A 24,914-nucleotide genomic window follows, 5' to 3' on the forward strand; every position below is an offset into this window, starting at 1 on the left:
AGCATGCTTCCTGCTTCAAACTATATTACCAGGCTGTAGCAATCAAAACAGTACGCTATTGGAATAAGAACAGACACACAGATCAGTGTAACAGCACATAGAGCCCAGGGATAAAGCTTTGCATATATGGTCAATTAACTTTCATCAAATCAGCCAAGAATATACTATGGGAAAAGGATAGTCTCTTCAATAAATGCTGTTGGGAAAAGTAAATATTCACGTGCAAAAGAATGGAAATGGGCCCTTGTCTTATACACAAAAATGAAATAAATATCGGGTTAAAGTCTTCAACATAAGACCTGAAACTATAAAACTGCTAGAAGAAAACCTAGGACGTCATCCCCTTGACATAGACCTTAGCAATGGTTTTTTGGATTTGACACCAAAAGCACAGCCACATAAAGCAAAAATAAACAAGTGGGACCACAACAAACTAAAAAGCTCTATCTCGCAAGGGAAAGCATCAACAAAATGAAAAGGCAGCTTACAGAATGGGAGAAAATATTTGCAAACCACATATTTAAGAAGGGGTTAATATCCAAAATATACAAGGATTTTTACAACTTAATAGCACACACACACACACACACACACACACACACACATACGTGCACACTTCATTTTAAAAATGGGCATAGCACCATTTTAACAAAGACACACAGATGGCCAACAGTACATGAGAAGGTATTCAACATCCCTCATCATGAGGGAAATGCAAATCAAAACCCCCATGAGCTATTCTCTCACATGTGCTAGGATAGCTATTCTTTAAAAGAGAACAAATGCTGTTGAGGGTGTAGAAAAGTGGGCAAGCCCTGTACACTGTTGGTGGAAATTCAGCCTCTGTCGAAAACAATATGGAGATTATTCACAAAATTAAAAATAGAACTACTATATCATCCAGCAATCCAAGCTCTGGGTATGCATCCAAAGGGGGAAAAAAATCATTATATCAAAAAGATATATATACCCCCATTTCATTGTAGCACTATTCATAATAGCTAAGTTATAGAAACACTCTAAGTGTCCACCAACAGATGAATGGATAAAAGATATAGGACACATTCAACCGTAAAAAAGAACGAAAGCCCACCATTTGTGACAACATGGATGAATCAGGATAACATAATGCTAAATGAAATTAGAGAGAGCGAGACAAACACTCCATGGTATCACTTATATTGGGAATTTTTTTTTTAAATCTAACTCATGGGGTGCCTGGGTGGCTCACTCAGTTAAGTGTCCAACTCTTGGTTTCAGCTCAGATCATGATCTCACAGTTTGTGGGTTTGAGCCGCATGTCAGACTCCATGCTGACAGTGTGGAGCCTTCTTGGGATTTTCTGTCTCCCTCTCTCTGCCCCTCCTCTGCTTTCTCTCTAGCTCTCTCTGTCAAAAAAATAAATAGATAAACATTTAAAAATAAAATAAAAATCTAACTCATAGATTTAAGTCTTAGAGAATAGGGTTTTGGTTCCCAGGAGCTGGAGGGTGGGGGACATAGGAAGACGTTGGTAAAAGGGTACAAACATTCAGTTAGGAGATGAATATGGTCTTGGAATCTAATATATAACATGGTGGCTATAGTTGGTAATACTGTATCATATAACTGAAATTTGCTAAGAGAGTAGAACTTAAGGGTTCTCACCTAAAAAGAAAAAAAAAAAGGTAAACACGTGACGTGATGGATGAGTTAATGAACTCGATGGTGGGAACACTTTCACAAAGCGTCAGTACATCAAATCATCGCCTTATCTGCTCTAAATATATTACAAATTCACTTGTCAATTATACCTCAATATAGCTGAAAGAGAGACTGATTTAACAGTAGTAGTTAGAACTGATTTCTAAATGAACAATTCTTACCGGTTACTGGTAGATACAAGTTGTCCAGACACTTTAAAATATTCTGTAGTCAAGGGCACCTGGGTGGCTCTGTCGATTGGCCGTCCGACTTCAGCTCAGGCCGCATTCTCGCAGTTCACGAGTTCGAGCCCCGCGTCGGGCTCTTTGCTGACAGCTCAGAGCCTGGAGCCTGCTTTGGATTCTGTGTCTCCCTCTTTCTCTGCTCCACCCAACTTGTGCTCTGTCTCTCTGTCTCTCTGTCTCTCTGTCTCCCTCTCAGGAATAAACAAACATTTTAAAAAATTTTTAATATTCCGTAGTCATAACGTTGAAAAGGAAAGCAGAAAGTACGAACACCAAGTTGAATTTACCAAAGAATGAAGCAAGGCAGACATCAGTATGTGATGCATGAAATTATCTACAGGCACACATTTTTGCAAAAGTCCAGCAGGGTTTACTCCACGGAGAAGTTGAGTTTCATTATGGATATTTTTGGGGATCTTTCAAAATGATAAATCTCTAAACCGAGAAAGAAAATAAGTACAGTCACAGAAACGTTGGCTCCTTAATGACCATCAAATTCTTTGGCTGAAATATTGAAGGCAGACTCCACATATTTAAATAAAATAAAATTCCATTTCGTTATGAGTAAGGATGCGAATGGGTTGTGAAAGTTCATCAGCATTCCTTAAACTGTCTTTTCATTATCCGTAAGTTAAATTTATCATCTTCAATTAACTGTGATTCAATCTCACACAACCTTCTGTCTGGATGTAATGCGAATAGATCGATGTCCTCGTGCCCCACTGGTTCCCTTTGTAGCTACTGCGGTGTGCTGGGAATCTCACCTCCATTCAGGAGCCAGAGGGAATGGGGACCCTGTTTCTTTATTACCCAAACTTTATTTAGCCTGCCAAGAGTCCAAGAAGACCCACAGGGAGCTGGCATCATCTAAATAGCATGAGCTGTGCCTCATGTGTAGGTGAATGGACATGCCTGTCCCAGATTTTTGAAAATTTTCCATGATATCACTGCCACTATCATTAACAATGGAATACTAAGAATGAGTAAAATTTGTAAGGAAAGGTTGCTGAAATATGTCTTTTCTCTGTCCTGTTTTTGTTTGTATGTGGGAATATTTTACTTAGACATACCCATCATCTAGAGGTACTGGTGAAAGCCTATGGTATCTCATTAGATTAAGCTCTCTTCTAGAAATTTCCCAGATACTTACAGGCAGGAAAACTTTATCTGTTGGTTCACTATACTGTCTTTTTCAAAGATCTAAGGGAGGAAATTGCTTCCCTACTTTGCCCACAGACTTTCTTGTTTCAGGTTCTGTGTTTACTTTGCTCCCGTGTGTGTGTGTGTGTGTGTGTGTGTGTGTGTGTGTGTGTGAAGACAGGTATGATCATATTTTTTCCCAGCTTAAATTATTTCTTTGACTCCAGGCTGCAAATACAATAAAAGGATTCAGGTGCTTTGTGAAAGGGAAGGACCCTGAGATTTCTCCAACCCTACCTGATAATACTAGTCATCTCACCTCTCCACAAAACTGGCAGGTCTCAAAATGACGCACTGCCACCATCCCATCTGTTACCCTCTCCTACCAGGGTAAATCTAGGTGCCAGGCTGCAAAAATCCTTAATGGTGAAGTGTTGACACTCTTTTCCCCAAAGCACAAAGCCCTTCCAGCTTTATCCCTCTTAATCCCAGATCTTTTCTCCCACTGCACCCTACATGTGCCCCTTCCTGAAATCAGACTAGTTCCCAGATACCTGATATCTCTCTACAGCTTTTACTCTGTCTCCCTGGGAGGCACTTACCCCACCCAATTAAGAGTCACATCTTCTAGAAAGCTGTCCTTATGCACTTAATCTGATAGTGTCTTGTCAGGGCTCACAAATCACCCCGTGATTTCTAAAGAATACATATAATACAAAATGCATTATTTTTTTTTAGTCATGAAATCATTATTTTACCTCCTGTATACCGGATATTCTCCACTATCCTGTGGCCCAGCTGCCAGTAAGACATTATTAGCACCCCGCAAGCTCATTAAGGGCATTGGGGCACCTGGTGGTTCAGTGGGTTGAGCCTTCCACTCTTGATCAGCTCAGGTCATGATCTCACAGCCATGAGATCAAGCCACATGTCAGGCTCTATGCTCAGCATTGTTTAAGAATCTCTCATGGTACCCAACCCCTCTCCCCACTCCCCCGACTCAAGTGCTCTCTCTAAAAAAGAATAAGAGGTGGGAACAGTGCCTTTTTTGACCCTATAAGAAGTGCCCTTATCCTTCCTCTTTGCTTAGTGGCTGGCTATCCTCTGTCTCTCAGCTTATGTCATTGTGCTTATTTCATTGCCATAATTATTCTAATTAACCCTCAACATAGACCATATGTTATTCTATAGACTGGACTTTGGGGTTCACTGTCACTTATCCAAGATCACACAGACCCTCAGTCTCAAAAGCAAGATTGAAACTCTGTCCTGTTTGATTGCAAAAAATAAATCACTCAAATAAATCAAATCAAGATGGGTAAATACCTGCTGTAGCCACAAAATGGGCATTCATTTAAATATTTCGTATGCCAGACTTGAGGGGCACCTGGCCCTACAGACCTTCTCTGTGTTTGTATTCATATCTTTCCTCACCCCTCCTCCAGCAGAGTATGTCACTAGAGCCACCAGTAGCCACAAGAAGCCGTGGACGTTGTTGTACCTACAAGGCAAGGTCCTGAAATCTTGCTCTCATTTAGATTTCTCATCTTAAAAATACATTCCATTTCCATGTAGGAAAACACCTGGACCTTTCATGAAGTACTGTGAAATTATAAAATTACGGAATGACCAGGGTATGTCCCTGAAGACTCACTGCATCTGTTCCTTGCCTGTCCCTCACCTCAGCACGCAGAACCACACAGACATGCACACACCACCCACACCTCATCTGGAAGGTAAGGAAATTGCAGTGACTTGTCCACATGTCAGCATCCAGTTGATGTCCAAATGGGGACTAGAACTCCTTTCCCAAAATTTGCACAATAGCATAGTTTCGCTCTAGGGCGATGACCCCACTCGAGATTCCATGAACTTGAAGACATTGTTTTACCTCTTGCTTTGTGCTTACTGCATTTTTTAACTTCTGCACTGAGCATGTCTGATTCCACCATCTATACACTTGATCACCAAAAATGCATACTTTAAGTCAATTTCTTAACAACCCGGCTTTTCAAAGACGTTAAAAAAGGAAACCTCTCCCATGCTCCCTGCCAGTCCTTCTGTTAACTGACCAGAGCTGTGTCGATATGATTTAGTCATCCTTTGAGCCTGAAATGCAAAACAGCAGGAATGTAATCAGAATTAGACAAATGCTAAAGGGCGAGCATTTATTAAACACCTATGATGTGATCGACCTGCAGATTTACATCTGTAGTCAGCAGGATATCTGAAGTCCTGTAGTTTATTAATTTCCCTCTGCTTCTTTGCCCCCATCGGATGTATGAACTGTAAATGGACATTAAGAGGAAAACCGAGTTGGAGGTTAATCTTTCCTTAGGGTATCAGTGTATTATATAGACACTGTTAAGTTAGTCAAGTTAGTTACTCAGCCGTGGATTTCACACACACATACACACTGTCTGAAGAGTTACAATTTTATAGCAGTGTCTTCACTTCTCTGGTTAAAAACTGAAGTCTAAAGAGCCACCAAAGTAACTGTTTCCAAGAATACTGCTTCACAGTCTAGATCCTATCACTCTTCGATCTAAAACCCTTTAAAGTATATGAAAGGAAAAATATTGCCTGTCCTCAAGCAGACATGGCTAAAATTAACTGAGCCACCCACCATTCATTCAGATCATAACTGAAAGGAGTTTAAAATCAGATGCAGTAATATTTTTTCCTTCACCTTCAGCAGAGCAGTAGGATAGAATCAGAGAAATGTGGGCTGTTATTCATCGGTTAGACTTTCCATCAGATGGTTTTTCTGAAGGCTGCGTCTCTGCCTGTGTCTTGCAGCTGTGGGATAACGCAATGAGAGAAAGCGTGACAGCTCTTTGATTTCAGCCTCTGCTGAAAGAAAATAATAATGTCGTCAATTAGCAACTAATGCAATAGTTGAATCACTGTGGCTTTTAGAAAACTGAATTTTTGTGGTTTTTTTGGCCTGCCTGTGACTCTGCCCTATCTTCTCATAGACGCAAACAAATGTTCAGCTGACATTTAACTAGCTTGAGATTGATGGACAGTGTTTTTCCCATTTCAGAAACGTAGACTTGCTTTTTGGTGTCTAGTTTCTTTCCCAGTGAAATGAGAATGTTACCGATGAGCTGTCAAATTAGCTGGCGCGTAATAGGCCTGAGATAAGTATTTGTCGAGGGGATTAATTAATAATAGCTATCGCTGGCCGAACTCAAACCAGATGTGCTAGCTACCCCAGCGTTGTGACTGTTGTGTTGCACACGGGCAACCTGAGGCCAGAGGGTTACGGAGGAGGGGTCAGGGTCTGGGCAGTTTTCTACAGCATCACCCTCCCTCTGCTAGAGGCAGTGATGATAGGTACCAAAACTGAAAACACATACTCTTGTAGGAAGACACAGGAGCAGAGGGCAAAGACGGCAAACGCAAGAGTCGTCCTGGTTCATACACATCGTGTGTGTTTCTGGGTAATCCTACAGAGTCTTGCTGTAATCTGCCGAGCCTGGGTCTCCTTGTTTGTAAGAGAAGTCTGAGATGCCGATCTGTCTCCAAGCTTGTGATGAGAACTAAGTGGATAGCCCGTGTGAGGTGCTCAGCACAGTGCCCAACACATAAGAAGCGCAGCATCAAGGTTAGCTATAAACGCACACTCCTGGAGGTTTCAGGAGCAACTTTGCATAGTTGCCAGTAGACGGGCCGTTTCTCCTCAGGTAGCCACACAGCAGTGTGTGTATATAACCTGCTTTGTTATTAACAAAAAACACAGACGTTTCCAAAATCGAGTCTGAGACACATTTCAGGAAGAGAGGGAGCACCGGGTCTTTCTCTTCTCCCTGATTCCTGCGCTGGTTCTCGCTATGACCACAGGATCACAGCTGCATATTTTATTTTTGCCAAAGAATAAATAAATAGATAAACAAAACACTTTTTCTTAGTTTCCTCAACACAAGTGAATCAAATTCACATTAAAAACAAAACAAAACAAAACAAAACAAAAAAACAAAACATGGGGAGCCTGGGTGGCTCAGTTGGTTAAGTGTCTGACTTCAGCTCAGGGCATGCTCTCACAGTTTGTGGGTTCAAGCCCCACGTCGGGCTCTGTGCTGACAGCTCAGAGTCTGGAGCCTGCTTCAGGTTCTGTGTCTGCCTCTCTTTCTGACCCTCCCCCACTCACACTCTGTGTGTGTGTGTGTCTCTCTCTCTCTTGAAAATAAACATTAAAAAAAAATTTTTAATGACTTAATGCTAAGAGAAAACCAAAAGGAAGGCAAATAAGGATGCTGCAAACTCATGAGCATGTGTGTTGGGGGTGTGGGGGAAGGGCAAACATTTCTCTGAGCCAATACCTTTGGTTTTGTTAATTTGCTTACCTAATAGGCTTTTTTCTCCTCTTCTTGCAATTGTCTATTTGTTTTTTAATTTCTATTGAGTATATTTGTAATGCACCTTAAATACTTACCAGAAAAAAGGGCCCAGGTATAAAAAAATTAGATGATAGATGGATAGATGGAAGGAAGGAAGGAAAGAAGGATGGAAGAGAGGGAGAGAAAGAAGGAAAGAGGGGCACCTGGGTGGCTCAGTCAGTTGGCATCTGCCTTTGGCTCAGGTCATGATCTCACAGTTCGTGAGTTCAAGCCCCACGTTGGGATCTCTGCTGTGCACACAGAGCCCACTTCAAATCTTCTATCCCCCTCTCTTTCTGCCCCTCCCTGACTTGCACTCTTTCTCTCTCTCTCTCTCTCCCTCTCTGTCAAAAATAAATAAAAACTTTTTTTAAAAAAAGGGGCACAGGGTGCCCGGGTGGCTCAGTCAGTTAAGCGTCCGACTTCAGCTCAGGTCACGATCTCACAGTTCGGGAGTTCAAGCCCCACATCGGGCTCTGTGCTGACAGCTCAGAGCCTGGAGCCTGCTTCGGATTCTGTGTCTCCCTCTCTCTCTGACCCTCCCCTGCTCATGCTCTGTCTCTCTCTGTCTCAAAAATAAATAAAACATTAAAATAATAATAATAATTAAATAAAATAATTTAAATAAATAAATACATAAATAAAATTTAAAAAAGGGGCACCTGGGTGGGTCAGTCAATTGAACGTCCAACTGTAGCTCATGTCATGATCTCATGGTTCGTGAGTTCAAGCCCCATGTCAGGCTCTGTGCTGACAGCTCAGAGCTTGGAGTCTGCTTTGAATTCTCTGTGTCTCTCTCTGCCCCTCCTGCATTCTCTCTCTCCCTCTCAAAAATAAATAAACATTTAAAAAATTAAAAATTAAAAAATAAAATAAGTGATTTTTACAGAATTTTTGAAACTCAGATAATAACTATGTGTGGACCAAGAGAGAGAACACTCTTCCCTCAAAGCTTCCCTAGCCCGCCTGGGGACACCATCTTGTTTCCCACACACAGAAGTCCACAAATGGCCTGTGTTGCTCTCTTCTCTTCCATTACCACATCCCAGGACTCTAAGGGTTGTAGTGACTCATACGATCAAAGCTTTTACTCTCCCTGGCTCAACTTATTGGCTCTGTCTGCTTTTAGACTACTTTGTAATTAAACCGAACCCCCCCCCCCCCCATAAAGGTGCTATGCATCACATACTCAAAGTATACTACCTTGATATTTCCTTCACATAAGACACGTTTCTACATATCTCCATCAGAGGGCAGTTATGGCCTCAATAGGAGACGTTTTGGTACTGTCATTTTCATCTGCTATATCCCCCTTCATGCTTCATAAAAGGCATTCAGAGCCATTCAAGAAATACTTGTTAAATTGAGTTGAACTGAACTAAAAATATCTTTATTGCTTTCCCCATGTATTAGATTTTGAATGACAGAATTTAACAGTTAAATTGGCATAATTAAACCCTCCACGTTTCCAGCCATTGCTTTATTAGAAATATGGATAAATGTACATGTTGGTTATTAACTTATGTTTCCATTGAAGAACTGAAATGTATAATAATGAACTAAACTTAACAAACTATCATATTGATTTCTATAGGGATTCAAGGATATTTCTCTGGAGAGATTTATCCATGGTGGAGCCAATGTTACAGGATTCCAGCTGGTTGATTTTAATACACCTATGGTAACCAAACTAATGGATCGCTGGAAGAAACTAGACCAGAGAGAGTATCCAGGATCTGAGACTCCTCCAAAGGTATGTATTTGTTTTTATCTTATATATTTTTAGCGTTTTTAAAATTTAAGGTAGAAAGTTCATTATGTAGTTGTTCTCGTAAATGTTTGTCAGTTATAGTGTGGCATAGAGTGCAAGCTTTTTGTCACTAGCACTGCACTGTACAAGTCTTTAATAATTTCTAAGTTTTATATGTAAGAGCAGGATTGTTAGACATTAGCTCAAGTAGTTTACTATTATTATTTTTATTCCTTCGCATATAAATTTCTGTGAAGAAACTGTAGACTTTAAAACAATTTTTCACTCACTGAATATCTCAAAGGTGAACAAACCTTGGTAACTAGTCCACCCCCAAACCGCCGCTAGGCAAAAACTGTATTTGCAAAGTGATTTATAATGAGTAGGCAAATTGGGGAATTGGTAGAAATGTAAAATGCAAAACTCTTTGACACTAATAGTTCAAGGTCAGGTTGCTTAATGTTTCTCTAACTGACATTGCAGAAGCATGTTAGTGGTAGCCACAAAAGAAGCTGGCAAACTTGTCATCACAGCCCATTTTCTCCTCAGCTGAAGAGACAGTGGCCGTAGACATCATGTAAATAATGGTGTAATGTGTCTCCAACTCCAGCTTAGTGGGTTTGAGCTCCTGCATAATTACGGCAGTTCTCATTCTCAATGTGCACTGATCCTTCACTGTCAGTGTTTTCTACTAAAATGTTTTCAAATGTCCTTTGGAAATTCAATCCTAGAAAACTATAGGTAATCTAGATCAAGAGGTAAATAGTCTTACGTCTTTTGTTCTCTCAATGTAACACTTTTCCCACCAGCTATGTCAATTCCCCTCGATAAAACAGGAATTTGGCTGATCATATCAGCTTCACTACTCTATAGAATCATGAAATTTCAAAACAGAGCCTTTATTGAGTATCCACTATGCGTCAAGCACCACATCCAACCCTCTGATTTTAGGAGCTAATAAATACAAGTTGTTACACAGGTGTGTTAATTGGCCATCTCTGAGTTTGCAGGATGCCCAGAATTGAATCATGGGCTTCCTGAGTCTTAGACAAGGGTGTTGTCTACTATATTTTACCACTTTCTATACTTTGGATAATGCATGTGAAAGCATATTAAAGAGCCTAAATATTTTTAAGATGCAAATCACCGTCCAGATTCAAAGCACCGTGAGAAGTCCTTTAGCCTTCATGCAAGTTCAGAGATAAATCCTCCGTAAAGCCCAATTATATCAAGCATTAATGTGCAAAGAGAGGATGTACAAAGCTTCCTGTTGGACTTATTTCTGATCCGGACACTTTGCCACACGTTCCTCTCATTCTCTTGTCTGTGTGCAGAGACTTCCTTGCACTACTGCTCCTCACACCGATCTGTCTGACTCTTTGTTCCTCATCCTGTCTCTGGTCACACCGTCGTTTTGCTCAGCATTTCTTCCGTAAACCATCGTTCAAAGATCTTGTGACCCTTTGAGCTGTGGTATCTAGAACAGGCTTCAAGCTTCTCTGTAGGGTTTTGTGGCTCCTTGTGGCTACTAACATCACCACATGGTCCGAGTGTCCACTGTGGTTCTCCCCTCTGGGCACACTGATGGGGTCAGTCTTTCCCTATCTTGCCTTGAGCCCATCCCAGTGTCTCCTACTTGATAACCTCCAACTACACTTGTCTATGTCACAGAGTGAGACACTTTGTTTTATATATAAAAACATAATTTTCTCATTTTTCACAGCTCTTATTAGCATGATGCTAGGCACTTACTAGGCATTTCATAAATATACGTGATCAATTCTCATTACACATGGTATTTATGGTCTATACAGTTGCCATGAACAATGAGTGACATGTGAACACGTGCTCCTAAGGGAAATACAACATTAGGTTCTTACAAGCCTCTGGCCATAACATTTTTGTCAACCATTCAACACATATCATATGACATGTTGTTTTAAGTCTGTTTACAGACACCCTATGTATTGCATCGTTAATTCATTAACACTGAATTCGTAGGCAACAGCGCTGTCACTCATTCCTCCACAGGGCTTATCTGACACGTGTATTTTCTCCACAAGGCACACCACAGCCTTCTTGCACGGAAGATCACTACATAGCACAGCAGCACTACACTTTTGGGTCATCTTGAAAAGTGAAATCCTCAGCGAAAAGCACATCACTGTGGAAAAATCTGGCACGAAGTAGACCACAAGAGGCCCCTTGTTTACAGTGTGGGAGGAGACACAAGGAGGCAGAGCGTTGCCTTGGTTGACTGCAGCTGGGTGTGCGTGTGTTGCGTGACCCTGTTTTTCACCAACTCCACACACGTCTGCAGATGACCCCCTGCAGCTATTGATTGGGGCATCTCAAACAAATTTAGGAAGTAGGTGAATTTGCAGATATTGGATCTGTGAGTAATGAGGATCAAATGTACTTAACTGAACTTCCCTTGAGTTTCTTTGGTGCCTCATCAAAGATTTGGAACACGATTTCTGATCGTGTCACCCCCCTGCTGTGAAGAAAAGGAAACCTTCTGGAATAGAGGCACTCCACAGTGCAGGCCCAGCAGGTCTTTCCAGTCATGGGTGCTTCTGCTGCCTTTCTGGCCAGCCACACTGGACGGCCCTGAAGTTTTCCCCTCCTTACCAGTCCCTGTGTCCTTGCTCCCACCTTAGCTGTCCTCCACCTTTATTTCCAGCTGTCCAAACCCAACCACCTTATATGAGCCTTCATCTCAAATCCTACTGTGTCTATGAAGCCTCTCCTTAGTCTCCCCATAAATACAATCCCTTTCTGCTGTGTAATCTCCATGTTATTTAATCGTGTAATTCTCACAGAGGACTTAATGCAATTTTTTATGTGCTTATTGTTGCACTTCTGTCAACTCCATCGCAGCAGTAACCATCTAGGACACATCTTTGTAGACTTTGCCATTCCTAGCCAATGTCTAGCACATTTTTCAAAGAGTTCTCAGATGTGGTATTTCATCCTTGCAACAACCACAGGAAATAGTCACTGTTAGCTTGTTTGGTTTGATTCTGATCTGTTTTGTGTTCCATAGCTGGAAAATGTACTCATTCCCATAAAACTAGGAGTAACAAGTTAGAATTCACATAGTCCTTTTCTTTCAAAGCTCAGGCTCTCAGCGCTGCACTATGATTCTGCCAAACTCTGTCTTGTTATCTCTGAACCTGGGTAACCAGAATTCACTTCACCATTGTCATCACCATTTAAAGCAGGAATAACTCCAGGCCAAACCGGAGTTTTATCCAGCCCTAAAATGAAGTGTTTTGTCAGTAAGAATTTTCTAGATGCCATCTAGAAATGTGCGTCCACAAATCTGATTTCTTGGACATTAACACAGTAAGACACGTGGAAGAGAATTATATCCTTCAAAAAAGGAAAATCTATATAAACCACTACATCTTCCCAAGTCCCAGCTCTCCAACCTGTCAAAGGCCCTTGCCACTCATGCTCCACTCTGTGATATCTGTTCTCTTTTGGAGTTCACTTGTTTCATGAAAATGGATGGACTTTTTAAAACACAGCAAGTGCATTCGCTTTTTGGTGCCATCTCTTCTCAGCTTTATTCTCCCTATTAAACAAGTGACAATGTGTTGTTGTTGTTGTTGTCGTTGTTGTTTCCTTTCTTGAAACCTAAAATACCAACATTGCATTTTTCTCAGGTGTTTTAGGTCTTCAGGAAGTTCTTCTTTCTTTCTTGTTCTTATTTTCTTACTTTCCAAAACAACAACAACAACAACATGACTTGATGGCTTTCTCTGCTCAGAGATGTCTGGTCCAGGCAGGGGAGGAGGTAGAACATCATCCCAGCTACGAGGGTAGCTGGCCCTTACCTATGGTACATGCCTGCCCTTACGCCTATCTCATCATGTCTAGGAGAATATATTACAAGGCTCATAGTTTACAGGTCTCCCATACATCTTCCTGATGAAGCGTTTTAATTGGGCTCTCTACATAGAAAGGTTCTTTGTTAGGATTTATATTCTCGACCTCATCCACGTTTCATTCTCTCTTCTCCAGCTGGTGTGCCTGCTAGTCACATCGCCTAAGTTTACTTTCTGCAATTTGAATTTCAAATGATTTTTCTTCCTTTGCTAGCAGCAAAGCAAGGGGACATCCTCTACCTTCCACAGCACAGAACTGCCTCCGGTACAGGCTTACAATGTTTTCATCATAGAGATCTGACCAGATGGAACTCGGGAAAGAGATCAGGCAGGCCTCTGTCATGATTGGTGGTTGGCGCTCTGCCATGCTTCAGGAAAATTGTGCCCTGTGTTCCACGTGTTCAGGCATTGCCGAGTCAAAGCCAACACATATTCCCTGTTCTTTTTTTTTTTTAATGTTTGTTTATTTTTGAGAAAGACAGAGACAGAATGCATGTGGGTTACGGGCAGAGAGAGAGGGAGACACAGAATCCGAAGCGGGCTCCAGTCTCTGAGCTGTCAGCACAGAGCCTGACACGGGGCTCGAACTCACCAGCCGTGAGATCATGACCTGAGCCGAAGTCAGACGCTGAACCGACTGAGCCACCCAGGCGCCCAGGGCACTGTTCTTTTTATTTTCAGCTTAAACAAGTTACATGTTCTTGGTTTTTCCTCTCGCTTCCTCATCTATCCTGAATAATTTTTTCCTGAGGGCTTTGTCTTTTCTCACAGAGAAGCAAGGGGCATCATCAGAAAGCACAGGGTCCTCACTTCAAGTCTCTACTTTGACCCTATGTGACAGCAGAAACTTAGGGGGATGACCTAATGTTCCCGTGCACATGCACACCGGACAACATGCGTGGACCTAACTATGCTCATTCCTATGTAGCACAGTGACGGGTACATACACTTCTATTCAATAAGTAGATGTTGTTTCTGGCATCTTATGGCTGACAGTAAATATTCCCACATTCTTCTGAGAAACCAAACCAACATAGACACTTCAAGTCAGTAAATGCACAATAAATCTTAAGGAGCCCTGCTGGGCATTTCAGAAGAGGAGAATGAGGCACCCCAGCCATTCTGGACTCCGCCGCAGCACATGACTTCAAGGCAGATGGTGGTAATAATGCACTTAGCTGCTTGTACTTTATCTGTTTCTACTCGGACCCAGTGAAAAGACCTCACCAAGGGGTCTTGCTTTTCTCACCCAGTGGAAAACTGTGCATTAAAATTTCTATTTTTCAGAGTGTGTTTTCCCCTTTTAAAATCAGAGTGGTAAGATTCAGTATACACTCTTTGTAATAAAGTGATAATAGAAATTTCTGAAGCTAGAGCCAATTAAATATCAGTAATTTAACTGTCCTTCAGGCAAGAGGCTGTTTAATGGCCTCTCTTCAGGTGCTCAAGGACCCCAAGACTGTTCCTGGTGACTGATAAGAGTTGATCATTCACCATTATAATTACTTTCATTTTGTTAGTATACGTCTGCTCTGACTTATGATGGAGTCCTTGTGATGGCTGAAACTTTCCGAAATCTTAGGAGGCAGAAAATTGATATTTCAAGGAGAGGAAATGCTGGGGATTGTCTGGCAAATCCTGCTGCTCCATGGGGCCAGGGAATTGACATGGAGAGGACACTCAAACAGGTAACTCACAATTTTATTTAATTAAGTTCAGTTGATTTCACAGTGTTAAGTGTGGCATCTTCAAGAAAATGGAATAATTTTTTTGAGAGTAAATCTATATTACAATTGCCATTTTAATATATTAAGCCATTATCATTTTTGAGACATTTCTAAATAAAATACTAAGTAGAATACTGTTCATATCTTATATAGATGCTTAGTCAAGATAAACTAGGTCATGTCACAATCACAACCCCAAGTCCTAGTGACTTCAAACAATAGGAGTATTTCTCATTCACACACACACATTAGATTAGGAGAGGTACTCTGCCTGTTGTAATCACTCAGGCTAACACAGCAATAACTGTCTCAAATGCTACAAAGAGAAAGAGAGTTATGGAAGGTTTTGAATTGGCAATTAAATGCTGTGGCCCAGTGGTGACACTCATCACCTCTGTTTACAACTCACTTATTTCAGTCACATTGACCTACCTAACTACGAGGACTCTAGGAAGTCCATGCTATCTTGGGGCCAGAACATCCAAGAACTAGAAATGTTTTTTAACCACTGCTAATTACTACCACAGTAGATCTTTAAATTGTCTTGTAAACTTGGATTAAGTAATTTGTTTATTTTACTCTGGGTTATACTAACAGTATTTTTCAAACGATTAATGTAATATGTGTATATTTGTAATCTTACATTTTAAACGTTCTGAAATGCCATGTGTTCAGATCATAGGTAAAAATTAATTAAAAGGAAATTTGGAATAAAAAACCCTTGAAAGTTTTTTTTTAGTATATTTGTATTTTAAACCCCTCAGGGCTTAATTTTAATATTATCAAGGAGAATATGATACAGTATGGTTATCAGGACTATTTAATGTATTATGTGAATACATAGATAAAACTGAAAGGCAACTATAAATAACCCATATTTCCTTTCCCATAGGCAATACTTCAATATTAAGGAAGTATTCTTTATCACATAAAAAAAAAAAAACATATTCCTCTTTCAAGTGTATATCAGAATTGATTATATCCCTTTGATTTACTTCTTTCAGATTATATCCCAGCAGCTCAAATATCCTATGGTATTTTAGTCATTCATAGCTTATAGTTATAGCAAATGAACTCAAGATTTCTGTAAGCAAAATGGCAAATGAATATATGTGTGGGTGTTGTTTTTCATTCATAGGTTCGAATTCAAGGACTGACAGGAAATGTTCAGTTTGACCACTATGGACGTAGGGTCAATTACACAATGGATGTGTTTGAGCTGAAGAGCACAGGGCCTAGAAAGGTGAGCCACACTCAACCGGTCTTCTTAGTTTGCATTTGACATTTTTAAAGGCTTATACGTAATAGGTAGCTGGATGGTCTACATTGGTTTTTAAATGTGAGTACTTACAAATAGCATTTTTTTAATAATCTGAGCTGAAGTAAATTCTTGTGTCACCTAATTGATATTTAATGGTATGCCAAAGCTGAAACAAACTAATTTATATGCTGTTTATATCCTGTATCCAAAGTGGAAACAATACATTTTTTAAAAAAAAGATTTAGCAAAAAGAGTCTCAAAAACCAAAATTTAAAGTGCAGGAAAGCATACCTTGCAGATAAGACACGTACTCACCTCCATGCAGTCATTTATGAAATCATCAGAACAACAAAACATATTTAGAACAGATGAAACATTCTTGAAATAAGCAAGTAAACACATTGCAATGAACAAAAGAAAGAGCAGATAGAAGATGAGATTAAGTTTATCACTTGGCCAGCAGGGTAGAGGAACAAACACCTGGGAAACTCTAACTGAGGGGATGGGGAAGTTGGATAGGAAGCTGCTGATGCCAGCTTCCTGGATTTCAGAAGGTGACTCTGCTGGTCCGATGACGTGACTGGGCATATCATTGGTCATCTGAACATCCAGCCAGTACTTGATGTTACGGAACCAGACAATCCAATCTCAGTAGTAGTAGGTACTTTATACTCAACACATACAATTTTTAACATTCCTTTCACTAGGATTAGCTAGGATGCTCAAGGAAAGACGTGTTCAGTTCCCTCATCTAAAAATTGTCTCAACCCTTGGCTGTTTTAAAAAACTGTCTCATGTATAATTTCCTGCTACAATGCAGTAATAGTAGCTAGAACGTATGGAATGCCTGCTGTGTCCCAAACACTGGACTTGGCATGACTTAATCCAACAAACTTGTAATGTGAGTACTATGAGCTCCCTTTTTCCAACGAGAAAACTACAGCCGGACAGGTTATAGCTCCTTGTCTCAGGCCCAGCAATGAGAAAACAAAGACTTTAATTCAGATGTGTCTGATGCCAGAACCTTCTACATTATTACCCCACCCACGTGGTCCTGCTCCAAAGGAGTTTACTTTCTTGCACGGTAGAATATAGTCATTTCTGCAACAGTTAAAAAGAAGGCATGTGGAAATCCTAAAGAGGAGGAGATCCCTTCCAGCTGGAGGAAGACAAATCAAGGAAGGCTGTGTCGAGGAGGGAGGCTTTAGACGCAGGAAACCAGCGTTCAGACAGGTGGAAAGGGAGGCTGGACGTGGTGAGAACCTGAAGCAGGTCAGGAAGAGCAGGTGACAGGGCACCTGTGGAACAGGCCTGCCCCATGGGCCCCTCCAAGGACACCGCCCATGGCAAGGGAATGAGATGTGGTCCCAGGAGGAAACGTGGTGAGTCCCATGTACACACCGACTGGACCCACTGCGTCCACACACAGCCAGCAACAAGAAAGGAGGCAGCCTGTTTGGGGCAAATGCTTCTCCCCTCTGTGGAGCAGACAGAGTCCCCGCCCTAACAACAGTGGCTCACCTCCCAGCGCACCTTCCGGCCACACACCAGACTTTGCAAGAGGAGCCATGTAAACAGAAGCTTTGCGAAATGCAAGAGACGACCCCCTACTTCACAAAACAGTAAGTACAGAGGGTAGAATGACCTCTCCGTAAAAGAAAGAATAAAAAGGAAGCTGGTGGTAGCTGGCAGTAATAGCCAAGGGAGCTGTATATGGCACTGAATCCTTCCATGGCCTGTTGAACCGTGACGCTAACGGCAATTAAGGTTTTTGGAGGCGAAGGTTAAAGAGCAAGTTGGGAGAGTGATGAACATCTTCCCACTCAGCTGACATCCATCCAAAACCCTTAAAAGAAATACGAAGTGTAAAATCGGGTAGACTCATCCGTCTTCGTTTTTCCGTGGCAGCGAGCAACTTGGGCCTTCTGTCAGGAATATCAAACTTAAAAACGAGCCACGCCGAGAAACACTCTGCTAGTGGAACTCGGCAAAATGTCTGCAAACTGAGCGATCGTTCTTGTAAATGGAACAGTTGCCGGCAAGGGAGCTGTCTCTGAAAATAGATCAGAAGGTCTGCCTGTCAGTTTCCGTGACTTCTGTAACAGAGGAACTGATGGAGAGACTCCTTAAGGAGCAGCCATGACGCTCTTTCAGAAACGCTGGCTCCTGAGTGTGGTGGGACCTTTCCACTCCACTGACCCCCAGGAAGTGCCCTGGAACCAGACGTGCCTGGTGCAGGGATTTTTAATTGGAACAATTGTATTTATTGAGAGCAGGTTACATCCCACACACCAAAATGGAAAACTGATGTGCATTTTTACACTTAATCCACACAACAGCCTGGAGGTGAGATACATTTTTTCTAAATTTATTTTTTTTTAAGTTTATTTATTTTTAAGAAAGAGAGAGAGGGAGGGAGAATCCCAAGCAGGCTCTGTTCTGTCAGCACAGATCCCGGTGGCAGGGCTCAATCCCCTGAACCATGAGATCATGACCTGTGCCGAAATCAAGAGTCAGAAGCTTGACCAACCGAGCCACCCAGGCACCCCTGCTTATTCTCATTTTAAAGAAAAGTAAGGCTCATAGAAACTAACCTGCCCAGCGATGTTCAGCTAGAAAGACGTGGAGATGGGGTGGAAACCAGGGTTCACCAGGCTCCAGAGCTCACTCTCTTCATTGCTGTGAAACCCTGTCAGTCCCAGGGCCTCTAAGAGTTCTCTTTAGGGCTGGTATGAGATTCCTATTTTGGGGGGACAGGTCTGGTCTTATCAGCCCTCCCAGGAGCAAGCTTTAAGTACAACAGGGGCTCCTCATGGCCCCTCAGTCCTCACCAGATCCCTACATCGCAGTCAAGGTCCCCTGTAAAAACAGAGATGTTTATTCATAGTATGGCAATATTTATGCACAATTCACTTTTAGGAGTCCAAAGAAGACAAATATTTTTCTGACATCGCTGCTGTTTTAGTGATTTAAATGCTTCTCTGTTTTTGCTCTAGCATTACAAAAGTATCCTTCCCCCAATTTCTGTCTCTAGGAAAAATGCCTAGCTCCCCATCTGATTAAATGAGATCAGGCTTGGGAAAAGTTGCCAGTACATTGTCTGATGGTGTGACGAACTAAAGAGAGAAACTGCATCTCACGTGAGGTTCTAGGTCCCAACTCTTAAGATTCCTTTCTTCAGGAGGTGACCCCTATATCACTGTCCGCTCTAATTGACTCAATTCCCAGTGACTCCATGGTCTAATGAGATTTGCCATGAATGGTCCCATACCCCAAGCCCTGGCTTTCTTTTTGCACAGAATTGCAACTAAATAAAAGGCAAACACATCCACTTAGGTAAAATTTTGCTTATTACTTTAACTTGTCAGCACTTCTAAATCACTTATCTTTTAAGGGTCAAGAGTCATGAAGCCGCAGGCCATTTTTAAATGCAAAATGTCAGGGTCTTGCCAACATCTGAGGACTCTCCAGGATGTGTCCCAAATCTGTGTTTTTTCTGTTGTGGGAACTCATTAAGAAAGAAAAATGCCATTCCTAGACAATGAGCTGCTGGGACCTGGAAGGTGGCTGCCTCTTAACGAAGTGCTAAACTATAAAACCTATTTTCACATCTTATAATTGTCATGTGGAAAGGAGAATTAACTGGAAGCCTGTTAACTGACATGTTGCTTTTTTTTTTAAGTACACATAGGAATTGAGGGTTATTAGGATGTGTGTGTATGTCTCAGAGGCGTACTTGTTTTTAAATTAACTTTTTAACTGAGTTCTTAAATAAACGTCAGCTACAAATAGATTCTTTCGGACACTTGAAAACAATTGCTGAATTGCTGTACGTTCATGATTTCAGATCAAACTAAGAACTGTGTCAAACCCTCTTAGTGACAGTCAGTTTCCTCTGTCTGCCCTATGATGATACATGCAACATTTGTGAATAATATGGTGCCTCTTTCTGACATGTTAATCCTTACTTCATTTTACTATGTTCACAAATACTAACACAATAGTTAAGAAGCTTGGAAGAAGCAGGAGAGACTTCCAGAACATACTGGAACAAATGAGACCAGTAAGCAATTACATAAATTTTATTGGAGACACGAGTATGATCACCTGCATCCAGAAATTCAGGAAGGAAGTTAAGCAAGTATTAAGTGAACACCTGTTTGAGAAGGTTGTGGAGCCTAATAGCAAAGTGTGTGGACTCTGTGTCCTGCAGACCTGAGTTTTGAATTCTGACCCATGGAGTATTCCCGAGTGCAGTGTATTTAACCTTCTTTTATAGGCCCTCATCTCCAAAATCTGGTTCGTAAATGCACCTACTTCTGAATTTGCTGTGTGTATAAACTTTTCCATGCATCTAAACAAAACACATCGGATACAGTGTGTGTCCCAGTGCAAGCAGCCCAGGTGGTGGCTATTCCTATTACTTCATGGTCTACATGATACAAAGAACCCTGGATTTCCTTTAGGACCCCGTCACAGTTCATTACTTTGTAAAGTACTTAACTAAGTACTTAATAGATTTTATGGAAAGGACTTTGTTTCATGTCCAAATGAGAAAGTAATACAAGGATGTACAAATGCAAGAATACAAATTTAAGTGTTATCTTTGAAAGTGAAAATACTGCTCATTAATATTAATCTCTGATGTATGTAGCCTTTTAGAAAGTGGTCAGGCTTTTACCCCGGGGCTAGCTTATGTAAAACCCAAAACTATTTCTATATTGCCTCAAAAATATGCAAGACTTTTTTTGCTTGAAAATAACCCGTATGTATTCCCTTTACGATAAAACCAGTAATATTGATAAAACCATGTAAATTAATTTTAGAAGGTGACAGTCCCACTAGAAGAGAGGCTCAACATAAAATGGTGTTCCATCTGTATCCCTATTCTTTTTTGAACCCCTCCTCCCCAATGTCGTGGCCGCTCCACGATGGTATATTGTGAAGTTGCCAAATGTACAACCAGGCAGTATCATTAACATCAGAAAAATCGGCTCATTGCCAACTAAGAAAACTCCCAAAGCCTTCTTTTTATCTCCTTTTTAAATCTGCCTGCTTATTAATACCCCTCATTGTTCCCAAAAGAGCTGGAGAAGACTATTCTAAAATGCGTCTTCAACAATTTTCTCTGTTCTGCAGGTTGGTTACTGGAATGATATGGATAAATTAGTCTTGATTCAGGACGTGCCCACTCTTGGCAATGACACAGCAGCTATTGAGAACAGAACAGTGGTTGTAACCACAATTATGGTAAGTTTTGGTCTATGCTTTATGCTGTTCCGTCTTGTCCACAGGCAGATTTGATTCCCCAGCCATGGGGAACAGGGTGAGCGCTGCATCATACGTGTGGTGGCATGGGTCATGGGTCACATGATCCACGGGAGTCCGTTGAGGCCCTGAATAGGTTTGTCCTGAGCTTTGAGTACACTCGGTACTTTCATTTGTATTATCTTTTGTTGCACTGTTGTTCTTGGAAAAATGCTCAGATGTTAACAATTGAAACTGTCACACTCTAGTTAGAAATGGATGAAATGCTAACATTCCAAAGGACACAAGAATGAACATGAGAAAAGCAGCAGCCAATCACAGAAAAATATCTGGTAGTAAACACCATATTATTGTTGTTACTGTTTTTTTTAAACATCAATGTAATAATAGTTAATAGTGTTCAAATGGATAATTTTCAAGTAGTTTAATCATTGGATAGTGATTTGCATTGTCTGTTTATAATAGTGGGGATATGAATGTAAAGATTTTAATGAGCATGTTTTATAGAACTAAATGCTTTCAAAATTTTATTTTATATTTATTTTTCACGTGGAAAGGGTGTTTTGCACCGATTATTTTTCTCATTGACCACTGACACATACGCAATATAATTTTTGGACTTCTCTTAAGATTTAAGAAAAATACGACTGCTCCATTCCACCACATCATAAAATGAAAAATACTCCAAGTTTTAAGGACATTTTCTCAAAGCCATCCTAATGAAAATACTTTTAAATAATAGAGAATATCTGGTATATTTTTCTCCCCTAAAGTCAAGCCTGCCCTTTAGAGTCAATGCTGGTCAAAGGAGATGAACAGTCGGTGACCTATATCCTCAGCTCACTGTCTCGTTAGGCAGAACACATTTTTAATAATTCATGAAGCCCTTCCTCTAAATAGAGTGGAAGTATTTTATGTTATTTAACTCTTAGCTTATGTAACTTTAGTTTTTAGTAACTTCAAGTTATTTCCAAAACTCTTGGCCCTGAGGTCAAAGCGTGAGAAAATGCCAGAGAGAAAGAAGCCTCCGTGTGCTGGGATTCGTTTTCTCTGTGTTGCATCACCAGCTAGCAGTTTACTGTTAATCTGCCAAGCCTTGATTGAAGGTTGATGATTTTAGAATGCAAACCGACTTACAGCAGTTTTTTTGTAAGAGTGCAAAATACACACCTTCTAATTAATTGTGTAACAGTTGCATGGGACTTGAAAAGCAGTATATAATATATATAGTATATATATATATATATATATATATATATATACACGTCTATATTTCTTTTCCTAAAAAAGACACAGTAATGGAAAGTGCGTACTTCAGTACAGTCCTCCTCTTTTCAGCCTCTGATGAAGAATCCTATTTTAAGAAATTGATCAAGAAGGAAATGAGTTCCACGCTGTTCGACCATTCCTAACTAAGGCTCACGTCTTGTTCTCCTGTGTAGTAGATTTAAGCTAATTTTTCATGTGGAATTCTTCTTGGATGACCAGCTCTGGACTACCAGAAAAAAAATTTTTTTAAGTTCTGTGACTTTTCCGAGATACTAGAACAAAAGAAGAATTAATCCTCTTTCTCAAGAAAATCCATAGATGTCGAAAAAGAATCACTCAGTAATTTTGACCTATCAATTCCCCTATCTTGAAACGAGGGCATTGTACAGAAAGGTGGAATTCTGTCACTTCTAATTCCAAGTGAAGGTCTTCTAAACGTAAATATCTCTGAGTTTGTGTGCTTGTTTTCTGAGTATACACAGCTGTTTTCTTTAAAGATTCTCTGAAATCTTGCCTGTTCTATGTGAAATAAAGTGTTTTCATGTGCATTATAGGTATAATGTAGACAGTCTCCTTTTCGTCCATGTTATTAAAGGCACGGGAGATCTAATTCTTGAAACCAGAATATTGAATCACCTTGCAAGCATGGCTCATTTTCAGGAAGCATGCTACCAAAACATAAGTTACAGTGATTGAGATTCAGTGGTTTCTTATATACGTAAAGAATATTCTGTAAAGTTAACTGTTGTTTGACAGTGATATCAATATTTTTGCTATTAAAACAGTGCAATACTCGTATTTGTCTTTTGTATAAAAATGTAATCTTCCTATAGTAATACCTCTGGGCTGTGCAATTGCATAATGATTCGGTAATTTAAAAACATACCAGAATCTTTTCCCTCAAAGTGTTCCTTGTGTGTGCTCTTGTTGAAAATGGTCACCCGGGACCTATGACCACTCCACCATCTCGTTCATTTTGAACAAAATCTGATTCCTTGTAGATGAATGAGATATTGGCACCAACATGTAAAAATCTCCCAAATTCAACTGAGAACTCCCAACACAGATGGCACTGGTTAGACACTGTAACGTGCACAAGACACGTACCCAGACACGGAAGGTTGAGAGTGTTGTGGCCCTGGAAATCATTCGTTTTGATCAAAACTGATATGGCGTTGCTGTTCTCCCATTTGTCTTTCCTTTGTGTATGTTGTTATTTATGTGTCGATACATTGTAATGATACATGCTGTTAAATAAAATTGATTGAGAAATTCATTTATTCATCCACAAATATTTATTAAGCTGGGCACGGGATATGCTGCACAACAAAACAGACAAAACCCTGCACTCAGATGAGTTGATATTCTAGTGAGAGAAAGCAGACAACAGGCAGTAGATGAGCATCTTAGAGCTCATGCTCAAGTAAAGTGTGGCTTCCGCTTTTTGAACTGGTGAAATTTGTTTTTTTCCCCTTAGAACCGTGTTGTATATCAGAGTGGGGTCTCCGTTTGAGTGGCTTGTTCCACCTGAATATAGTCATGCTGACAGCACCTTAGCTGAACGTGCATAAAATGTAAAGTTCGCAGTGCCCTCCCATGAGGGTCAGGACTACAGAGTTGGAAGGTCTGAAGTTTTGAGTTCAGATGCCCACTGTTTTCTGTCAGCCTTAGTGACCAAAACTTATAAAAATTTTATAAAGTCTGTAATTGTATATGAGACTCTGAGCCCTCCTACCTTTCTGAATTCTAAGTAACAATTCGTGTCAACAACCCAAGAAAGCCAGGTCTGCACCATGTGGTTTGAGGACGCGCGGTTGAGGAAAAGGCATTAGTGCCGTAGAGAAAAGCAAGAATGGTGGTACCGTCTGTGATCTCACTACTCGGGCTGCGGAACTCTCCGGAAAAGGAGAGATAAAGCGGTATTTCAGCCGAGCCCATTTCCCCCTGCATGTTCACTTCTGAAGCTAAACAATGCTTATGATGCATGACTCAGCTTAGAAGGTATTTCTTACCGTCTTGTGAACATAACAAACCTTGAGGAAGATTGTGCATACATACATCCAGATTTATTCACTACAGCATCAGAATTATGTTACAAACCTGAAAGCAGTTTTAATTATCACACATGATCTTTCCAGAGGTTACTCTATTATACCTTTTGTTAGATGTTTCGTATTTTCTGTAGGATTTTATAGATACGCACTGTCTATATACATGTGCACATATAACAGTGCACACATATTTTATATTATATATGCGCATGTACATAGACCTATGCACAAAAACATAGACGTAT

The 24,914-nt window shown here is 40.6% G+C and overlaps 1 protein-coding gene across 4 annotated transcripts in view; it reads left to right on the plus strand.

Annotated features, from left to right (window-relative positions):
- GRIA4 (glutamate ionotropic receptor AMPA type subunit 4) overlaps positions 1–24,914 on the plus strand; it is a 396,844-nt gene that overhangs the window by 313,033 nt on the left and 58,897 nt on the right. For 3 of the 4 annotated variants that reach the window (XM_047879444.1, XM_047879447.1, XM_047879445.1), the window contains 4 exons: positions 9,045–9,203; positions 14,614–14,781; positions 15,959–16,063; positions 21,221–21,331. In XM_047879444.1, the coding sequence (XP_047735400.1) occupies positions 9,045–9,203; positions 14,614–14,781; positions 15,959–16,063; positions 21,221–21,331 (543 nt within the window). Of the gene's footprint in view, positions 1–9,044; positions 9,204–14,613; positions 14,782–15,958; positions 16,064–21,220; positions 21,332–22,687; positions 23,861–24,914 lie in introns of those variants that run through there. The other variant, XM_047879446.1, reaches the window with a different exon arrangement.

This window comes from Prionailurus viverrinus, chromosome D1 (genome assembly GCF_022837055.1).
Source record: "Prionailurus viverrinus isolate Anna chromosome D1, UM_Priviv_1.0, whole genome shotgun sequence".
NCBI classification, from domain to species: domain Eukaryota; kingdom Metazoa; phylum Chordata; class Mammalia; order Carnivora; family Felidae; genus Prionailurus; species Prionailurus viverrinus.